Below are 21,564 nucleotides of genomic sequence, written 5' to 3' on the forward strand. Positions count from 1 at the left end.
CGTGTAACCAAGGGCCCGTCCTGTCCCCCCCCGGCCCCGGGCCCTGCTGCAGGGGACGTTGGCTGCTCTGTGTGTCCTCGTGGCTGCCCGGGCCGAGACGAGGGACGCGCGTGTGCCCGGAAAAGCCAGCCTGGCGCTCGCTGAGCGCGACTCCCTTTCTTGCCAGCCTCTGGCAGCTCCAGCCCCGGGGCACTGCCAGGTGGCCGTCCCTGTCCCCCGCCCGGCTCCTGTCCCCACCGTCCCCGCTCTGCGGATCCTGCCACCGACGGCCAACTTGGGGCCGCACGGTGACAAGCGCTCTGCAATGTGGCCCAAACTGCAAGCGCACGTTCCTTGTGACCCCTCCGGTCCCCTGCTCGAAAAGCATCCGTCCTGCGCACACACCTGCCTGTCCCCGGGGGGAGGTGACACAGTACAGGGTGCTGGCCGTGCGTGTTTACCTGGGAGCGACCCGGACGTCCAGCCCGGGGTGGGGGGTGGGGGCCTCGACTGTCCCTGCCAGCCGGGCGCAGCCGCAGAGAGGGGGCCTTTTGGGGGGACAATGAGGGACAATGACACAATCTGATTTGTGCTCGGAAACTGCCCAGGGTTCCTTGGAGGACGGGTCACGGGGGGCCGGAGGGAGAGGCAGGAGGGAGACGAGGGCCCGGCTGGACGGGACAGGGGGTGACAAGGAGATCGAGCCTGCCTGGCTGTCCCCGAGCACTTAAAATGACACGTCCCCGAGCGGCAGCTGTCACCCGCCACTCAGGGACCCAGCGGCCGCTGCTCCGCCAGGCCGTAAGGCAGCCGAGCCATGAGGACGGGGGAGGCCAGCGCCCGGGAGGACGGATGGGCGTCACTCATGTCCCCAAGGGACTTGTGTCTCTGAGGGGTGGCCAGACCCAGGCCACAAGCAGGAAGGGGCTCACGGGGACAGGGACAGCGTCAGGGCAGGGGGTCTTAGGGCCAAGCCCACTCCCCCGCCACGCACCAGGGAAGCCGGCTGGCTTCTGGTGACCCTGAGTGTCACCTGCCCTAACTCCGGCCTCCTGCATGTCGCCGGGGTGCTGGCGGATGCAGGTCCCCGGGCACGTGGCTCCAATCTAGGGCCAGAGACCCCCGCGGACCCCCGTGTGGCCGGGTCCCCACGAGACCGAGCCCCGAGCCACCGTCAGCCTCAGCCGATGTCCCACTCCCAGCCGGGGACGCCGGGCGTTGGCCGAGAGCCCCCGGCGGATTGTCTTGCAAAGCAGAGACGGTTCCACTGACCCTGGGAACCTTCCAGAAAAACGTATCCCGTCCCGGCCAGTGCAGAGTGACAGATAAAAGGTGAGTCCCGGCCCTCCTGCCCCCGGTGATTAATGAATCGGGTGCAAGTGACGCTAAGGACCGTTAATTCCCACTCGCGTAGCCCTTTGATGACTCGCAGACCTCGTCCCCGCACGTGAACCCGCAGCCTTGGCCTTGGGGACGCGGCCCCCGCTGGGTGGGACTCCCTGGGGGGGGTCCCTGTCCCCTCCCGGGGTGTCCAGGGACACGAGCTGAATGGGACAGAGGGGGATGGAGCTGCCACCCCCCCCACCTGCCCGGGGAAGACCACGGGCAGATGTCCCCAAACCCAATGGTGCAGGGTGGCCTTTGTCACTTTGCCAGGCTTTGGGCACTGTCCCCCGCAGGGCACGTCCTGGGCTTTGCAGGACCCCAGAGCCCCCCAGCCCCGACCAGAACAGCCTGGCACGGGGGTACCTGACAATCCCAGGCCATTCCACACCCCCACGACCAAAGCCATTCGGTCCCCCTCTGTCTAGATGTCACTAGACGCTGTGACTAGCCGGCTGGCTATCAGGAGCACGGGAGCCCCTCGGCCCCTCGGCCCACGCTGCCCGGGCATTATTGGGGTCCCCCAGGCCCCCTCATCACCCCTATAGATGCGGGCTTTTCATCCCGACTTTACAGACATCAGAGAGGACATTCGCACCCGCTACCCAGCAGCACAGGGACATCCAAGGCCCCCGTCTGCGACCCCCTGGGGACACGCCAGCGAGTGAGGCTGGATCTGACCCCCGTGCCACCCTCGGGGGCTGCAGGACGGGGTCCCGGGCCCTTCGCTAGGGCCTTGGGGACCGACAGTGGCTGAGGAAAGGGACTTCCCCTCCGGGATCACAGCAGCCAAGAGACAAAAACAGGCGGAGTCCCTGGGGGTCCCAAGCCACCCAGAGGGACACCTGGCAAAAGGCACCTGCCAGGAGCAAACGGGGGACGGTGGCAGGCGTGCTCGGCAGAGCAAAATCCCCAACAACATGACCGTGATGTTGGTCCCCTCGTCCCAGACGGTTCACTGGGAGGCCGCCGGGGGGCGGGTGTGGAGCTGTGAACAATCGCACATCCTGCTGGCAGGTGACAGGCGGCCTTCTCCCTGTGGTCTGTCCTCCTTTTTTTTTTTGGGACAGAGTCTGGCTCTGTCGCCCGGGCTAGAGTGCCGTGGCGTCAGCCTCGCTCACAGCAGCCTCAACCTCCTGGGCTCCAGCGATCCTCCTGCCTCGGCCTCCCGAGTGACATGCGCGTGTTCAAAGTAAATCAAGTTGAGATGTCCGCATCTACCTGCGACACCATCACCACAAGCCCCCCGCCCCCGTGTCCTTATGCCCCGTGTCATGCCTGCCTGTCCCCTCCCTGTGGTCTTCTCTTGGCCCGCGATGCCTGTCCCCGCTCTGGGCGCCGTGGGGCCCCACCCAGCCTTCCCAGGCGCGGCTTGGCGCTCCCTCTTGTAGGCACGTGCTGTCCCCTGCCCCGGTCCCACGGCTCCCACACGTGACAGCGAGAGGCAGAGCCCACGGTGACCATAAACCACCCAAGTGACGGGTCGTTGGGCGACACGATTCATCCCAGAGTGACCCAGCCTCCAGCTCCGGCTCCGGGTCTCTCTCGTCTTCCTGGGTGGGCGGGTGGGGGGACAGACATCCGGGCACATCCATCCAGGTCCCCACGCCGGTCACCTCTCCCGCTGTAACGCAGCAGGCCCGGAGGCCACGCTGCAGGGTGACCAAGCCACCTTCCAGCAAAACAGCCTTGCAGAAGCCTTTCCGAGGCCTTGTCTCCCCCGGCCCCCGCCTTTTGCTTTCAGTTCCAAAATATGAACTTAAAAAAAAAAAAAAAATCAGGCCGGGCGCGGAGGCTCACGCCTGTCACCCCGGCACTCTGGGAGGCCGAGGCGGGAGGATCGCTCGAGGTCAGGAGTTGCAGACCAGACTGGACAATATAGCAAGACCCCATCTCTACTAAAAATAGAAAGAAATTACCTGGACAGCTAAAAATATATACAGAAAAAATGAGCCGGGCGTGGTGGCGCATGCCTGTCGTCCCAGCTACTTGGGAGGCTGAGGCAGGAGGATCGCTTGAGCCCGGGAGGTTGAGGCTGCTGTGAGCGAGGCTGATGCCACGGCCCGGGCGACAGAGCCAGACTCTGTCTCCAAAACAAAAAAAAAGCCAAATGCCACCGAGACAGCGAAGGATCCATCTTTCCCGGAGCCGGGGGAGCTTGCGCCAAGCGCAGACTAATTTTATTAACTTCGGGGCGAAACTTCAAAAAGCTCCGGGGGCCTTTTCATGCCGGACGGAGGTGACCCCGAGTTGGTTTAAGTGCTACATAAACAAAGGACCAGGGCCGGGGGGGGCTGAGGGCTGCCAGGGTTGCTGGTTTTTTTGTTTTTTTTTTTTTTGCTGTTTTCTCGTTTCCTCCGGCGGTTTCCAAATCGCAGCGTTGTCCTGTGTGCGACCCAGGGGACGGCCAGCCCCGTCCTCCCGCTGCCGTGTGGCTTTCGGTTCAGCGACCTACACTAGGGACAATGTTTGCTTAAGCGTCGGGGCTGAGGCGCACGGTGAGGGGCTTTTCTGCAACCTTCCACGGAGCCGGGGGGGTGGTGGGGGGCTGCCCGGCCTCCCCTGGGTCCCTCCGGGGCTGGATCGGCAGCTCAGGAAGGATTTCAAGTTCAAAGGGACGGAGATGGAGTCTCTGTCACTCTTGTTGTCGTTTTATGGCTCGCAGAGAAGACATAATAACGGCATCGAGAGGGTGGGGGGCCCCCCTGCGGGCTCGTGTGTCTTCGGTTGCGTTTGGGGGTGCAGTAGGCGTGCGCGGAGGGGGGACAGGGGCCGGGCTGTCCCCTGGCTGCCAGGAGCGCTGGGTGGTCTCGGGAGGCTGGCGACACTTCAGAGCGGCCGAGTGGGACCCTGGGACCCTGGGCACGGCCACCCCGGGGGGGGGGGGGCGGGAAGGCGAGGGCAGCGGAGGGAACTCTCTGGATCCCCTGCACCCCGCCCTCCCACCCAGCACCCCGACATCATTACTCAATCTTCCCAAAAAGCCCCGCCAGGAAGGGGACACCCGGCCAAGGTAAATGACGTGCCCGAAGTCACGCAGCTGTAGTGGGTGTGACAAGGCGCCACTGCAACCCGGGGCTCCCTCTGCAGAGCCCACGGGCCCCGGACCCCAGGCAGGGGGGCTGTCTGCGTAGACGCATCGCGCGGGGGGGGGGGGTTTCAGTTTGCGGCGGGTCCCCCGGGGACGGCCAGGGTCACAATGGCTCCGCGTGGGGCCTCCCATTGTTCCAGTCAAAGGCTGAGCGCGCTGGCAGTCCTGGCTCCGGCTCACACGCCAGGCGAGTCCCCATTGTCCCCCGGCCTTTGAGAGAGGACTTGGCCACCGGGGCCCGTGATTATGCCATTACATGCGTCGGGGCTTGGGCGCGGCCCGAGCTCTGGAGCGACGATTCTCGTTCAAGTCGCAGAACCGACGACACCAGCGAAGGCGGCAGGGCTGGCTCGGAAAGGAGCTCGGAGCCGGGGCGCCGGGCCTGCCGCGAGGAAGACTACGAGCGCGGGAGAGAAAGGGATCCGAGGGTCCGAGTTCCCACCCTGCCTCTCACGGCTCTGTGATCTGATGCAGGGGTCTTCTCTGACCCTCAGTCTCTTCTTCTGAAATGGGCCGGTGTTAGGAGACCGGAATGACCACCCAAAGGCAAGAACCTGGACTCACGGAGGCGGTCCTGCGACGCGCAAGGAGGGAACTCAGAGGCCGCCTGGGTCCCCAACGCACCCACAGCGCCTGCGGCGTCCACACGCTCCCGGCTCACGTGGAAGCCGCCGGGAATCCCGGCAGGGGCCCCGGGAGGACGGGGTCGTCCTGGTATCACCGGAAACATTTCGCCGCAGACGATCCGTCCCCAGCACAGGGGACGGGGCCAGCCCCTCCGCCCAGCCCCCGTCACTCTGAACCTCGGTCTCCTCTTCTGCAAAAACAACACGGACGCCCGCTTCCCAAGGCTGCTCTGCAGCGGACGTGAGACTTCTGGCACCAAAGTCTACGGGTGACGCTCAAGCTCGTGACAATCCGCAGGTGTCAACCCCAGGGCAAGACGCCCGTCAGCTGTCCCCCCCGCCCCGCCCCAGGGCACAGCAGGGGCAGCTGCGTTTTCACGGAGGGAAAAGGCGCTGGCATTTTCCTGAGCACCTACGACGTGCCGGGCCCGCGCTTGGCCCTGGGCACGTGTGTGCGTGTCTCGCCGACTTCCCAGAGCGGCAGACGCAGGTTCTGGGGGGACAGTGACCCGCCCGGGGCCACCCCGAGCCTGTGCCCGGCTCAGTGCCGAGGGGTCCGTAAACGGACTGAACGACGGACCCCAGCAGCCGAGCGCGGCTCCGAGCCAGCAGCTCTGCCACCGCCAGCCGGGAGGAAGGCCGAGGGCCAGCTGGTGGCCGGCAGGGACCTCGGGGACAGGGTGTGTGGCCCTGTCACGTTCCAGACCGCAGCACGGCTTGCCGGGCTGGCCCCGCTCAGCAAGGTGGCAAAGAGCCCACGCTGTGCCCGAGGCTGGGCGCGGGCCTGGCACAGTCCCCGCTGCCCTGGGCACGGGGGCCGGGCTGGTGGCAGTGGACCGCAGCACCGCCGGGGGCCGGGAGCCAGCGCCAGTCCCGACTTCAAAGCCAGCAGCGCTCCTGGTGGCGTCTGCGTGTTTACACTCCGCTGGGCCGATGCCGCCGGCCACCGAGCCCCAGCCCCGAGGCCGTCCCCCGCCCGGCGCCAGCAGGGTGCCGGGGCCCCCCGGGGGGTGGCCGGGTCTCAGCAGGGTGACAGCCGGGCAGGTCCCTGCCACCACGCTGGCTGGGAAGCCAGGATCTGTGTTTGCACGCGGCAAAACCGAATCAGCAGCCATCACGATGCCCAGCGTTGGACCGAAAGGACGCTCGGTAGCAGGGACAGCACCCGGCATGTCACCTGCGTTGCTCTCCTCCTCACCCTGTGCCGTGACACAGCGAGGAAACTTCCAGAAGAGACTGGCCCAGGGTCTTAGACCTGCAGGAGGTCGGGCGAGCCTGGGGCCCCGGCAGGCGCCGCTGTGCTCGGCTCTGTCCCCTCCGGCACAGGTCCCTGGCCCCCCTGCCTGCCAACGTGCCCCAGATTGGTGGCAGGAGCCAGGTCAACGTGCCTCCCCGGCCCCCACTCGCCGCCGCCGCCCTCACGGAACCCCTCCTGGTCCCCTAAGGAAGTCACTGCTGTGTCCCCCTCCTCAACCCTCGCTGACAGTCCCGAGTGGGAGCGATGGGACCAGGGGCCATGCCCGGCGGGACACGATTCTCTGACGAATCGTCACAGCAATTACACCCCGTGACCCCGCTGATAAATCAGGCCGGGCGAACAAGCGACACGCACTTAATCACCTTCACCTTCAATCAGCGTCTCGGGGAGGACGAAGGCTGCCGGGCCCTGACAGGGGTTTGGTCCCCCCACAGCCCCACCAGACGCTGGGAGGGGGACCGAGGCACGGTGGCTCACGCCTGTCACCCCGGCACTCTGGGAGGCCGAGGCGGGAGGATCGCTCGAGGTCAGGAGTTCAAGACCAGACTGGACAATGTAGCAAGACCCCGTCTCTACTAAAAATAGAAAGAAATTAGCTGGACAGCTAAAAATATGTATATAGAAAAAATGAGCCGGGCGTGGTGGCGCATGCCTGCAGTCCCAGCTACTCGGGAGGCTGAGGCAGGAGGATCGCTTGAGCCCAGGAGGCTGAGGCTGCTGTGAGCGAGGCTGACGCCACGGCACTCTAGCCCGGGTGACAGAGCGAGACTCTGTCTCAAAAAAAAAAAAAAAAAGCCTCAGGACAGACCTCGGCGAGGACCCCGAGCCCCGACCGTGGGGTCACCAGCCCTCTGTGCTCAGAGTCAGCACAAGCCCCGTCCAGTCCCCGGACAGCCACAGGGGACAGCGAGGTTGGGACGTCCCCACACCCCTCGCGTGAGCCCCCGCAGGCGTGAGAGCCCCCGTCACGGCCGCGTGGAGGGCGGATGGGGCGGGGGCCTGGTGGGCGGAGGCGACTCCAGGACTCCGGGACATTCTGCCACTTCCTGTTCTTCTCAGTGACAGCCCCAGCGCTGGGCTGGTCACCTCCATGCCCGAGACCTCAGTCTAGCGACAGGGAACTCGAGGACCCCGGTACTCCGCGGCCGGACCCCCTCTGTGTCACCTTCGTGAGCCTTCCCTCCTCTTCCTGCTCCCTGGCACCCCCGGGGCCACCACCTTCCCTCCCTCTGTCCCCACAGGTGGGGACAGATCTGTCCTGACGGGCAACAGACAGAGCCACACGCTGCCATCTGCCACCGGCTGCAAGAGGCCAGGCCACCTCCACTGCAGAACTCAGCGGGCGGTCGGGTGCAGCGGGGTCCCCCCAGCTTGGGGACAGGCCCCGGCTCGGGGACCGACGGGCTCAGACGACTTTCCGGGCCCCAGCCGCCCGTGTGTGTCTGAAAAGCCGCAGAGGTCGGGACAAAAGGTCTCCGCGGCTGTCACGCCGGATGCCACATTGCCCCGATCCGGCCACCCGGGAGGGCAGAGGAAGGTGACAGGCCGGGGACGGGGGTGACTCACCCGCTCCACCAGGCCATGCTTGTGCTTCAGCTTGAACACCCTGAGCGAGGGCAGGGCGGTCTCGGCGTAGTTCCTGTCCTCCAGCCCGTGCAGCAGGACGCCGTGGAAGGCCAGGCGGCACGTGTTGGCGTGGATGTCCACGTCCAGCCGGGACCCGATGACCAGGCACAGCCGCGGGCAGGTGACCGGCTTCTCGAACTCCACGAGGGCCCACTGCCGCCGGGGGCAGCGGCCGTCTGCGGCCGGGCCCGCCTTCTTGTCCCCGGCGTCGCCATCTGTCCCCGCCGCGGCCGAGTCCCCGCACAGGTACTGCTCCTGGAAGAGGTACTCGCGGGAGAAGTCGAAGGTGCCCGGCGCGGGCTCGGGGTCCGGGTCGTCGGGCGCGGGGCTGAAGAACATGAGTCGCCCCATGACCGTCTCGTGGCCCACGGTGACGTGGAACTTGGCCTTGGTCTGCAGCGGGCCCCGGAAGTAGGGGATCTTCTCCACGGACATGACAGCCGCGTGCACCGTGTGCAGGGAGCCCGGGGAGCACACGAGGCCGCGCTCCAGGAGCTTGGGGTCGAACTGGGTCACGCAGATGCCCAGCCGGTCCCCCTGCATGGCCGTGGCGACGGGCGTGTGGAACATCTGCATGGACTTGACCTTCTTCACCACCTGGCAGGGGGGGAGAGAGAGAGAAAGACCCTGAAACCCGCGAGCCTCGAGGCTGCGGGGTGGGGAAGAGGGGGTCCAGCGGAGAAGTCCCCACCCTGTGCCCACTGCCACCCACGGGACCCCTGGCCCAGGTGTAGACCGGCCACGCGCAGGGCTGGGGCCCAGTTGGGTAGAGCAGCAGGCGCCATCTTGAAAACCCAAGGCCCAGGACCCCGACCCCTGGCCCAGGTGTAGACCAGCCAAGCGCAGGCCTGGGGCCCAGTTGGGTAGAGCAGGCGCCATCTTGAAAACCCAAGGCCCAGGGCCCCAACCGCTGGCCCAGGTGTAGACCAGCCAAGCGCAGGCCTGGGGCCCAGTTGGGTAGAGCGGGCACCATCTTGAAAACCCAAGGCCCAGGACCCCGACTGCTGGCCCAGGTGTAGACCAGCCACGCGCAGGCCTGGGGCCCAGTTGGGTAGAGCAGGCGCCATCTTGAAAACCCAAGGCCCAGGGCCCCGACCGCTGGCCCAGGTGTAGACCAGCCAAGCGCAGGCCTGGGGCCCAGTTGGGTAGAGCAGGCGCCATCTTGAAAACCCAAGGCCCAGGGCCCCAACCCCTGGCCCAGGTGTAGACCAGCCAAGCACAGGCCTGGGGCCCAGTTGGGTAGAGCAGGCACCATCTTGAAAACCCAAGGCCCAGGACCCCGACCCCTGGCCCAGGTATAGACCAGCCAAGTGCAGGCCTGGGGCCCAGTTGGGTAGAGCGGGCACCATCTTGAAAACCCAAGGCCCAGGACCCCGACCCCTGGCCCAGGTGTAGACCAGCCAAGCGCAGGGCTGGGGCCCAGTTGGGTAGAGTGGCCGCCATCTTGAAAACCCAAGGCCCAGGACCCCGACCCCTGGCCCAGGTGTAGACCAGCCAAGCGCAGGGCTGGGGCCCAGTTGGGTAGAGCAGGCGCCATCTTGAAAACCCAAGGCCCAGGGCTACCACGCGAGGCAGGGCCAGGGCCTCCCTCTCCGAGCCCTGTCCCCTCCTCCAGCCAAACCCTGGACCACCCTGGTTCCCTTTGTCCCCACTCCACCCCAGCCTCCTCCCAGGCGTCTCCCTTTTCATCAACCATTCTGGAACTTTCCAGCCCCCTGTGTGGGCTTCTCCGCCCCGCTGCCAACCCCCCAAGAATGGCCTCCCCAAGGCAGCTCGGCCTGCCAAGCTATGCCCATCTGTCCCCAAGCCCAGGTCAAACTCTGCCACTCTAGGAAGTCCACCAAGACCCCCCAGTGGGCAGGACTCAGCCTTGCCTCCATGATGGTCCCCAAGGTCCCCCCTCCCGAGTCCCCGAGTCCTGTGCATCACCTGCCTCCCGGCCCGGAGGTGGCCCGGGGCAGGGTCTCCCTTGGTTCATTCGGACACATGTTCCCAGAGCCCCTACGGTGACAAGCACCGCCCTGGGGGAAGGAGGAGCGTGAGGTCTGTTTGCAAAGAGCTTAATATCTAGAAAAATCCAAATCACGTACGCGGGGGAAAAAAAAATCATATGCTGATGTCACCTGCATTTCTGGCAACGTAAGTGAAATCAGTATGGGACACGCCATGTGTGCGAACATATAAAATTTCACCCCAGGACGGATAAGAGGGGGATTTGATGGAACAACAAATGCAGGGGTGGGGTGAGGAGGGTCTGGCGTCTTAGGCGACTGGTCGGGGAAGGGACCACGGGCAGCAGCTGCGGTTGGGTGAAGACCCGTAGAACGACCTTCTAGATGGAAGGACCGGTGGGTGCAAGGGAAGGGGAGACCCCGGTGAATTTGAGAGTCAAGCAGAGAGTCGGGAGGGAGAGAGCAGGGGTGGGGGGTCGAGCCTCGGCCCCCCGGAATCTTGCAAGAAGCCCAGAAGTCATCGCAGGCGTTCGGGCAAACCGATGACCCGACTTTATCTCTAATGTCACCAAGAGATCGCGCCGGCCGCTATAGCCGGCGGATGTCTGCAGCCTCGGGAATGTCACGGAATGAATGAATGAATGAATGTCCCGACTGCGACCCGCTGTCCCCAAGATCAGCTGAGCTGAGATGCAACCGGGTTCACGGATTTCTCTCTGCTCAACCAAGTAGGGGAACGGATGAGATTCCAGAACAGCCGGCACCCGCAATTGCTAAACGGAAGAGAATTCTGGAACGCTCGAAAGTTGCAAGGCCCCCCCATCTGCGGCGTGTGCATCGCCGGGTTGTCCCCAGATGACGGGAGGACGTCATCAGAAGCCCGTGTTTGTCTGAAGACCATTAACGACCCAACCGAGGGGTCAGCGGGGGCAGAGAAAGTGAGACGCAGGGTGTCAAATGCCACAGCCAAGATCAATCAGGGACAAACAGAAAACAGTCTCACGCGGTGGTCTGCAAAGATGACGGGAATATGACACTTTCAGGAATGCGGCTCGGAGTCACCGTAGAGTTATCTCGCGCTTGGCATCGTCTGCCCCAGCGAGGTGGCGGGGCTGAACCTCAGACCTGCCCTGCCGGACGCCCGCGGCAGCCCGGTGACAATTTCCAAAACGCCCGGCAGGTGACACAGTTCTTTGTCACCGACTTTCTCCACGACCTCCGATCTCCTGCCTCACGCATCTCAAACCTCGGGCTGTAGCCGCTGTGAGCAGGACGATCGTTTGGTCACCTGACACTCCGCGAGGGCTCCCTGCTGGTGGGTGGGGGTCCCCCGGCACCCCCCTCTGCGGCCCAGCCCCGGCGGGGGGCCCTGCGGAGAAGCCCTGCTCCTCAGCTCGGCCTTCGGGGAAGCCATTCTGGAACTTTCCAGCCCCATTCTGGAGCTGTGAGCCCGATGTCACCAGCCCCTTTTTTTTTTTGAAACAGAGTCTCGCTCTGTCGCCCGGGCTAGAGTGCCGTGGTGTCAGCCTCGCTCACAGCAGCCTCAGACTCCTGGGCTCCAGCGATCCTCCTGCCTCAGCCTCCCGAGTAGCTGGGACGACAGGCATGCGCCACCACGCCCGGCTAGTTTTTTTTCTATTTATTTTTAGTTGTCCAGCTAATTTCTTTCTATTTTTAGTAGAGACGGGGTCTCGCTGCATTGTCCAGTCTGGCCTCAAATTCCTGACCTCGAGCGATCCTCCCTCCTCGGCCTCCCGGAGTGCTGGGGTGACAGGCGTGAGCCACCGCGCCCGGCCCGTCAGATTTCTTAACTGCCGTCTGCTACATTTGTGTCTCTCCCGCTAACTCCTACCTGCTGCTGTGTCCCCAGAGCCGGGACAGGCTGCTGACGACAGGCCCGGCCCCTCGGAAGAGGCCGCCTGCGTTGGATTCCGGAGGAGAAACGCCCCTTGTGGCAAAGTCCCCCCTGGCAAAGCCCCGGGCTGAGATGCCAGACCCGCCGGGCCCGGTGAGCGGGACCCTCGCGTTTGTTTACGAGCCTCCCCGTGGGACAGGGCGGCGTGGTGCCACCGTGGCCCGTGCAGAAAAGCGCCACCATGCACGGCCACCAGCGAGCCCACGCTCTCTGCAAGGGACGCTTTGAATAAGAAGAGAAAATGCCGCCTGGATCAGCCAAAGTGCAGAAAAGCAGGTGATTTTACCGACTGAAGAAACAACCGGACTTGCCTTTTCCAGCCGACCCGGAGAGACTCTGCCCACGGACCCCCAGGACTCGCTGACGAATGTCACGCCGAGTGGGGACACGGCAAGCACACGTCACTCGACACACACGCGTGTTAAGTGTCTCTCGGGTGCAGGCCCCCGGGCCCGGGAGTGACTCGGGTCACGCAGGACAGTTTTGCTCCTGTGAACTCCGCCGCCTGGTGGGACAGACACGACTGAACCAAATCGCCCAGAACTCATCGTAGAGTTCTGCGACCGCGGGGGTGGGGGGGCGCCTTATTCAAGCCGGGTGGTCAGGGAGGGCTTCCTGGAGGAGGCGGCATGGAAGCTGAGACCGCATAGGCGAGAAGGGACCAGCCACGGGGAGGAGCAGAGCCTAAGGGCCCGCCAGGTGGCAGGGCTGGCCGGAGGGGACTGTGCCAGGGGACGCCAGACACAGGCCCGACATCTCCACCCTGAGAAGGGGCATCTAGAAGCCACCAGCGGTGGTGGCCGGGCGACAAATCAGAAAGGCGAGAGGAACTGGCCAGGCAGGTCCTCAGGGGTCAAGACACGGTCACCCGGCGCCTCTTCCGGCCTTTTCCTTCTTAAAAAGGCCCCCGCGGTATTTCCAGGTGCTCACGTGACACGCGGTGGCTTCTGTCCCCACGGTGAGCTCTTGTGGCCACGACCCGGGCGCCGGGAGACGGGGTCGGCTGTGCTTTCAAAGCGGGACCCGCAGGTGACCCGGTCCCCCGCGGCCTGTCCCCTCCAGGGCAGCTGAGACACGTGGGGACGGGGGCACTACCCATGTCGCCGGGAAAGCCCAAGCCCTCCCCGCACCTCTGTGACTTCTCCGGCTTCCTCTGCTGTCCCCACCCCTGCCTGGCTGCTCATTGTCACTGCAGTCTCCCGGGCCTCCCTGCTGCTGTCCCGCCACCTGCCAGGCGGGCTGGGACGTCCCCCTCCGACCGGGACCGTCTTCCTTCCGATGTCTCTCTCTTCCTCTTTTCCTTCACGTCTCTGCTCACACGTCCCCCGGTCAGCGTCCCTCCGCGGCCACCCCGGTGTCCCCAGGGCGGGTGGGCGGCCGCTGAGTCTGTCCCTCCCGCCCTGTCCCCTCTCTCTCGAGGAGGAAGAAATCCATCAAGCCAGGCAAAACGGTTTTCAAAACTCAAGTTCAACCTTGCTCAGCACCTTGGTCCTTTCCGGGGGACAAAGGAGCCAGGCCACCAACCCGGGGACGTCGTTCTCCGTACAAAACCCTGCCAGGCGGGTCCACATTTCTGCATTCGATTTTATGGTTGAAGACACAGAGGTTTTTTTTTTTTTCGATGTCTACAAGGTCACACCCGAAGCAAACAGGCTGAGACTTGGGACAAGGAACGGCGGGGACTTTGCCAGGCAGGGCCTGGCGTTTGGTGGCCTTGTCGCCTGAGAGCTGAGTGGAGTCGACGCCCGCCTGTGGGTTCTGGCTGGCCCACGACACGTGGCCCGCACAGCCGGAGCCTCCAAAGAAGGGCCCCCGGGGAAGGGGACAGAGGGCAGACTGCGGACAGGGGACCGCCACTGTGACCTCTCCCATCAGCGCAGGGGGACAAGCGAGAGGAGCCGGTGGCTTCTAGACCACTTTGCTGACCGGGCACAGGAGAGAGCAAACCTGCACCCCCCTTTACCCCTTCCCAGGCCCGACGTACTCAGACGCTCCGTCCGGTCTCTGGGTGTCTGGCGTTGTGACAATTCTGCACGAAGCCGTCCCCAGAGTGATCTGGTCTCTGACACGCACCGTCTGGGGCCACCGAAAACCCCCAGCGGGAACCTCACTCGGTGGCACTTGTCCTGTGCTCACCTCCGCTCTCCCTAGACCCTTGCGTGAGATATTTAATCACGCAGCCACCGAGCCCCCCCGACAAACCGTGTCATCTAGCCCGGGGACCGACACAGAAGGGAAAGGACAGAGAGACGACCCGACACCTGTCGGACCGTCTATGTCAGGGAGAACCTTTACAGACCCGAATCTGGCAAAAAATTCTAGTGAAAAACCTTCAAGGTGGTTAGTAACGATGATCTCATTCTGCAGGTAAGGAAACCGAGGACGCCAAGTGGAGACACTTTCTAGAAGCATCTAGAATGTTCTGACCCGACACCTGTCGGACACCTACAATTCTAGCAAAAAAAATTCTAGCAAAAAACCTTCAAGGTGGTTAATAATGATGATCTCATTCTGCAGGTAAGGAAACCGAGGACGCCAAGTGGAGATGCTTTCTAGAAGCATCTAGAATGTTCTGACCCGACACCTGTCGGACCACCTACATCAGGGAGAACCTTTACAGACCCAAATCTAGCAAAAAAAATTCTAGTGAAAAACCTTCAAGGTGGTTAATAACAATGATCTCACTTTGCAGGGAAGGAAACCGAGGATGCCAAGTGGAGACTGGAAGCATCTAGAACATTCTGCCGTTAAAGTGCGTATTTTTTGACTATGTCATGCCGTGAAAACACATCTGCTCCACCACGGAAACCAGAGACAAAATACAGGCCATGGCGGTGGGTTTTGCAGACATGCCGTGAGGTCTTGGATAGTGTCCCTTCTATCAGGTGACAGCGGATGGCCCGATGCCACCAGGACACGCTGTAAGGAGCAGTTTTTTGGGGGGCTCTTCTTGGCATTCTGCAGAATCGACAGAAGCTTGCACGAAGCACGCAAAATACCCTGGCGCTCGGCAGCCTTTCGGATGCGCGGAGATTTTTGCAATCATGGTACGAGCTGTACGTCTCGTACAGCAATCATGGTACGAGATTGGACGTCTCTGATCCACTTTCCTTCCACTAATGAGCCTGGCAGCTCCCGGCGGTGCCAAAGGCCAGGGCCGGCCGGGGACGTCGCGACTTCATCATGACTTAATAAAATGTGAATGGGAGAGGAGAAGAAACATACGGGGTCTGACACTAATGCGCTCACTGCGCTCACGGCGGGATCGGTTCCTTCCATTCAAAGAGGTTGAGACTGGAGGGGGGAAAAAAAAACCAATGAAATAGGACGGGGGAAACCCCCCCCCCCCAAAAAAAAACCCCAAAAAAATCAAAAAAAAAAAAAAAAAAAAACCAAAAAAAAAAAAAAATCCAAAAAAAAAAATCCAAAAAAAAAAAAATCCAAAAAAAAAAAAAATCCAAAAAAAAAAATCCAAAAAAAAAAAAAAAACCCACCAAAAAAAAAAAAATTCCAAAAAAAAAAAAAAAAACAACCAAAAAAAAAAAAAAATCCAAAAAAAAAAAATTCCAAAAAAAAAAAAAAAAATCCAAAAAAAAAAATTCCAAAAAAACAAAAAAAATCCAAAAAAAAAAAAAAATAAACGAAATAAGCTTTTGGAGATCAGTCGAGGGCTTTGGCTCCGTCAGACTTAAACCATTTTGTCTAATGAGGTTTCAATTTGGCTGCTCTGATTTCTCTCCTCCTCCGAGCGGGGCCGGGAAGAGATAAGACAGGTGCCCTGCGCCTAATGCATTTAATCGCATCTCGTGCGCCAAGAAAGTCAGACCCGGGGCTTTGCAGGAGGGGAGCACAGCGTGGGCCCCCCGGGTCCCCTGTCACCGCCTCCGGGGCCGTGCAAGGAAATTCAGGACTCAGTTCCACCATTTTATTTTATTTTATTTTATTTTATTTTATTTTATTTTATTTTTTATTTTATTTTATTTTATTTTTTATTTTATTTTATTTTATTTTTTATTTTATTTTATTTTATTTTTTATTTTATTTTATTATTTTATTTTATTTATTTATTTTTTTGAGACAGAGTCTGGCTCTGTCGCCCGGGCTAGAGTGCCGTGGCGTCAGCCTCGCTCACAGCAACCTCGGCTCAAGCGATCCTCCTGCCTCAGCCTCCCGAGGAGCTGGGATGACAGGCATGCGCCACCACGCCCGGCTCATTTTTTGTATTTTTAGTTGTTTGACTAATTTCTTTCTATTTTTAGTAGAGACGGGGTCTCGCTCTTGCTCAGGCTGGTCTCGAACTCCTGACCTCGAGCGATCCTCCCGCCTCGGCCTCCCAGAGTGCCGGGGTGACAGGCGTGAGCCCCCGCGCCCGGCCCCCAGACCCTGATTAATGGGCACGTGGGTTGCAACTTTTTGCTACTATAAACAATGTCGCAGTCACCGTTCCCGTACGCAATGACATGTACGGACACAGAGGTTTCCCAGTGTAGACACCCAGAGGGGACATCGTGCTGCCACGGGACACATTTCCGGTTCTCCTCGGTCTGCAGTGCGGGGCTGCACCCTGTCGCCAGGGCGGGACGACTGTCCCACTCACCCGCGTGCCCGAGGCTGGAAGCCCGCTGCTGTCTGACTGTGCGTCTTCCAATTATCAGGGACAAGGCCCGCCCAGCGGGGACTCTGCATTCTCTGCAAAATCTAGTCCATGCACCCCCCAAATTCCTGGGGTGTCCCAGCTGCTGCGTGAGCCGGGGGCGGCACTCCTGTCCCCACGCGGCTCTTGAGGAGGGAAGGGACGCGGGGGCAGAGGTCTGGGCAGAGCCTGTCCCCCTGCACCCTCCGGCTCCCCTCCACGCTGCTCCTACCACCTGGCCTGGCTTCCCTTGTCCCGTCCCTCGTCCCCCCGTGTCCCCTCCACGAGGTTGAATGCAGCAGGGGCTATTTTATGCCAAAATTCATCGGGGCTCAGACAAAAGACCCACTGTCCCCTGGGGAGGGAGCCGGGGACATCGGTCCCCAGGGGTTCCTGCCTGGACATGACCCACCGACACCCGGAGACCAGAGCCGGGGAGCAGCTGCGTCTGTCGGTCCCTGTCCCCACCCCACCTGCCCAGGGCTGGCTCCAGTTCCCGATCGATCGTAGCCAGGTGCTGGGACACAGAGAGGTGCGTGTCACTCGGGGGCCCCCTGGGGTCCTGCCCCTGCCCGGCTCTCCCCACCCCCTCTGACACCCCTGTCCCCAGCTAAACACCAGTCACCCCCGTGAGCACCTGGTCTGGAGTCTCAGGGTGGCCGGGACGCCCCTGATGGCAGATACAGCCCCGAGCACAGTGCCCAGCATGTGACCGCGTGTTCCGCTATTTTCTGGGGACTCCCACGCCCACGAACTAACCCTCCCGGTTGCCCCAACAATGGAAAACTGTGACAGTGACAAGGGGACCCAGCCGGGGAGCTCTGAGCTCCTGCCCCGGGCCACCGTCCACCCGGGACAGTGTTCGAATGAGGTCACGTGCATCAGCCCATTTAATCGTCCCCAAAACCCTTAAGAGGTAGGTCCTGCTCCATCCCACATCGGACAGGGGACCAAGCTGGGGCCCAGAACCAGAGAGGCCGGGGGAATGTCCTCAGGTCCCCAGCTCGGCAGTGGTGGGACCGGGGTGCAAGCCCAGGTGGCCTGGCCCCAGACGCTGCGGCCACCAGCCCCGGGCAAGTGTCCTCCAGCCCCTACAGGGGACAAGTGGCCGCTCCTTGCTTGCTTGTCCCCAGGGCCCCCCCCCCAGAGAAGCGTCCCCTGTTTTTCCATCCGCCATACTCAGAAACGGACCTAGGCAAACTGCTGGTGCCAAATCACGGCTGCACAAATCAGCATGTGCCCAACAGCAGGTGACGTTAACACGGAGGTCAGGACAGCAGCTTCTAGAACCGGACTTCCCGGGTTCGGACCCCAAGTGTCGGGGCGGGGACCCTGGGTGACGGGGGGGGGGTGGGTCCCACCCAGGTTTCTGCGAACGGAAAACGCACCCGACTGCCCGGGCATCTGTGAGATCACGTTGACATAATCCGTGTGACACGCTGGCCCGGCAGGGTTTAAAAATAGAAGCCGTTCCATATGAACCAGCGACGAAAGCTATTGCTATTAATATTTTGTCACTTAAGACGCAGGCGAGTGTCCCGACTCCATTTGCATTAAGCTGCGAGGACATTAAACAAGAGGCTGCCTGCGGCCCCTGCCGAGAGGGTCTGGGGACAGTCTGCCCGGGGCCCTGGAAGCCCGCGGGCCGGGGGACGGAAAGCTGTCCTTTAAAAGGTGACACACGGCTCAGACCTGCTGCAGCCACCTGCGTCTGTCTTTGCAGAGCTTTATCTGCAAAACGAGCGGCCGGCTGGGCGTGGTGGCCCCTCAAAGCCAGGGGACACAGCCACAGAAACCAGGCACGGGGGCGACACTGTGACTCGGCGTCCCCATCTGCAGCCCGCACGTCGAATGGCACCCACATCCCGCAGAGACGCACGGGGGCAGCCCCCGGGGCTGGCGTGTCACCGTGACTCCCCGGTCTCCTAGGAGGCCCGGGCGAGCCACCAAGAGGACATCCAGGGGCTTAAGGGCGCGAGCCTCGTGCAAAGTCTGTTTGGGCTACGGCGTGTCACCCGCGGGGGCCAACGTGAGCCGGGGCCCGTCTATCGGGGAGAAAAATCGGCGCGAGCGTAGACATAATCCGCCCCCCGGGGGATTCTCCGGGTCTCCGGGCGGCAACGGAGCCGGCCCGGCTCACCGGGACATGAATATGTCCCCGTCTCGTGGCTTTACTGCTCCCAAGCTGGGTTCAATTTTGCAAATTAAAATGCGGGCCGTGTGGCCGGGGAGATTAGGGGACAGTCGCGCAGCCGGCTAGTGGCCGGGGAGGCCGAGGAAGGGGGGCTGAGCCCACCGGCCTGGCGCTTCTGCCTCGGCGGGTGGGGGGTCAGGAGCCACCGATGACGGGGACACGAGGGGTCAGAGGGCGTCGGGACCTCTGCAAACACACGGCAGGGACAGGAATGACCGTGCACACGGAGACACAGTCCAAGCGGAAGAGGGTGACAAGCCCTGAGCTTGCTCTTTTTGTCCGAGCAGCCGGAAGAGCCAGAACTTTCCACCCAGACGGACCCGGGCGCAGACCCCGTGCGGGACTCGAACCCGGGGCCAGGTCACTGCACCCCGCTGGGCCTCCACCCCTTCATCTGTGAAACGGGGACACGGGCTGCCGCCCTCCCGCGGCTGGTGCAAGAACCGGCCGGGCGCGGTGGCTCACGCCTGTCACCCCAGCTCTCTGGGAGAAACGTGGTCCGAGAGACTTTTGCAAAGGACAGCACTTGTCACCTGCTGAGTGTCAATTAATTATGCCCCAGGCAGCAACCCTGCCGCATGGCGGTGCATCACGGGACTCCCTGCCAGCTTCACACGGTGACACAGACGGCGGCCCGGGCCAGGCTCGGGGTGGTGGCCATTGTCCCCAGTACACCCAGAGGCCTCCTGTCCCCAGAGCCGGTGGCAGGCCCTGCAACGCGCCACGTCTGGGGAGACACAGAGGCATCGGACGCCACCCTGCCCTGCCCTTCCTGAAGCTTCCGGCCATCCAACCACCCGCTCTCCCGTCCCCACGCGGCCAGGGCTGTCCCAGAGCAGCGAGGGAGGGAAGGAGCCACGGGGACCACTAGGCAGGGGACGTGGAAGCAACCTCAGAGAGGAGGGGACATCTTTGCAGAGCTTGTGCACGGAGACGACAGCCCAGGCGGGAGGCAGAGGGGGGACCAAGGCCCCAGGGAGGGGACACGGGTACAAATGGCCGCAGCTGGGGCTGCAGCGGGTGGCACGAGCCCTGCAGGCCGGGCCGAGGGGCTGGGACTCGCGCCTGCTGCAGGGACGAGGCCACACGCAAGACAGCAAACGGGGCTGGGCTGTGCCGACAGTGCCAAAGCCAGAAGGGTCCCCGCTACAGCCCGGGCGGAGGGAGGACTAGCGAGGAAGAGGATGCCAGCCCCGGAGGGGGACTTTGTCCTGCACAGAGCAGTCACCAAGGAAACCCCCGAGCGAAGGAGAGGCTGGGATGAACTCTGAACTCCAGCAGCCGGGCACGGATCGCCGACTTGCAGCACTCGGGGTTTGGCGACGGGCAGCCACGGACGGTTGCTAGCGTCGTGCACTGCCCCAGCCGCTCCCGGTACCAAAGGGTTACTACTGAGCCCGATGAGACGTCCCCTGTTTTTCTTTCTTTCTGCTTGGAGGGCCCAGATGGGGCCTTGCACATCAAAGGGCAGCAACTTAGAAAGCTGAACCCAATCAAGGGCTTTTCTGTTCCGAGGCCCCCGTTGCCGGACTAATTATTCCTGTATGTTGTTTAATGAAACCGGGGGGTGGGGTGGGGGGGGGACAGGGGGTTCAGCGCGTGAGTTACAAGGGAGGTCGGGGCTGGGGTTATAAATTTCACTTTTTCTTCAGAAGAGACGAGACAGAGCCGGCAACTCCCTGCCGCCGTGTGTCACGGGGCGGGGGCGTCATGGCACGGAGGAGCGCGCAGGGCGGGCTGTGCCCGGGGTTCACGGATGCGGCGGTACCAGGCCCCGGGGGGGGATAGGGGGGGACCCCCCGCCTGCTGGCCCTGCACCCCCCGAGCTCCAGGTGCCAGACTGTGACAATTGCACCACACGCTAAGCACACGCTAGTGTGACAAGCAGCGTGCACGGGAGAATCCCGCTGCCGTGTGGTTTTATTCTCAAGCGTGCGTGTGACAGTGTCCGTGTGCGGCATCTGGGGGCCCAGAAATGTCTCCAAAGGACACGTAGCGTCCTCTTGCCCTTGGGCTCTCTCTGGGAAACAGAATTCCAGCGAACTTGAACGTCTAACTTTGGCTGACGGTGCATTTATTTTGCGCGACAAGCGTGCACTTACATTCCAACTGAACAGCGCAATAAAGAAAGGTCGAACTCTCGGAAAAATAAAGCCACACGCAAGTGGCAATACCCTCGTGTCACAGACTAGGATTCAGAGTCTATACGGCCATGTCACAGACTAGGATTCAGAGTCTATACCCTCGTGCCACAGACTAGGATTCAGAGTCTATACGGCCATGTCACAGACTAGGATTCAGAGTCTATACCCTCGTGCCACGGACTAGGATTCAGAGGGTCATCAACCAGGGTGTGGCCCTTCCCGGCAACGCACGGAGTATCACAATGCAAATGTGTTTCACCTACGACTTGCACAATTCAAATTCAGAAAATTTTAATTTCAACAATTTAACGTAGAAATATCATGCAACCGGGCCGGGCGCGGTGGCTCACGCCTGTCATCCCGGCACTCGGGGAGGCCGAGGCGGGAGGATCGCTCGAGGTCGGGAGTTCGAGACCAGCCTGAGCAAGAGCGAGACCCCGTCTCTACTAAAAATAGAAAGAAATTATCTGCACAACTAAAAACATATATATAAAAAAAAAAATGAGCCGGGCGTGGTGGCGCATGCCTGTCGTCCCAGCTCCTCGGGAGGCTGAGGCAGGAGGATCGCTTGGGCCCAGGAGGTTGAGGCTGCTGTGAGCGAGGCTGACGCCACGGCACTCTAGCCTGGGTGACAGAGCCAGACTCTGTCTCAAAAAATAAATAAATAAATAAAAATAAAAATAAATAAAAATAAATAAAATAAAAAAATAAAAAATAAATAAAATAAACCATCCGCAAATATTATCACCTTTGCAAACAAACC

The 21,564-nt window shown here is 61.9% G+C and overlaps 1 protein-coding gene across 1 annotated transcript in view; it reads right to left on the reverse strand.

Moving 5' to 3' along the window:
• The window catches only part of EEFSEC (eukaryotic elongation factor, selenocysteine-tRNA specific), a 112,079-nt gene that overhangs the window by 17,405 nt on the left and 73,110 nt on the right, over positions 1–21,564 (reverse strand). The window contains 1 exon segment of the mRNA XM_045534734.1: positions 7,904–8,560. Coding sequence (XP_045390690.1) covers positions 7,904–8,560 — 657 coding nt within the window.

This window comes from Lemur catta, chromosome 21 (genome assembly GCF_020740605.2).
Source record: "Lemur catta isolate mLemCat1 chromosome 21, mLemCat1.pri, whole genome shotgun sequence".
NCBI lineage: Eukaryota > Metazoa > Chordata > Mammalia > Primates > Lemuridae > Lemur > Lemur catta.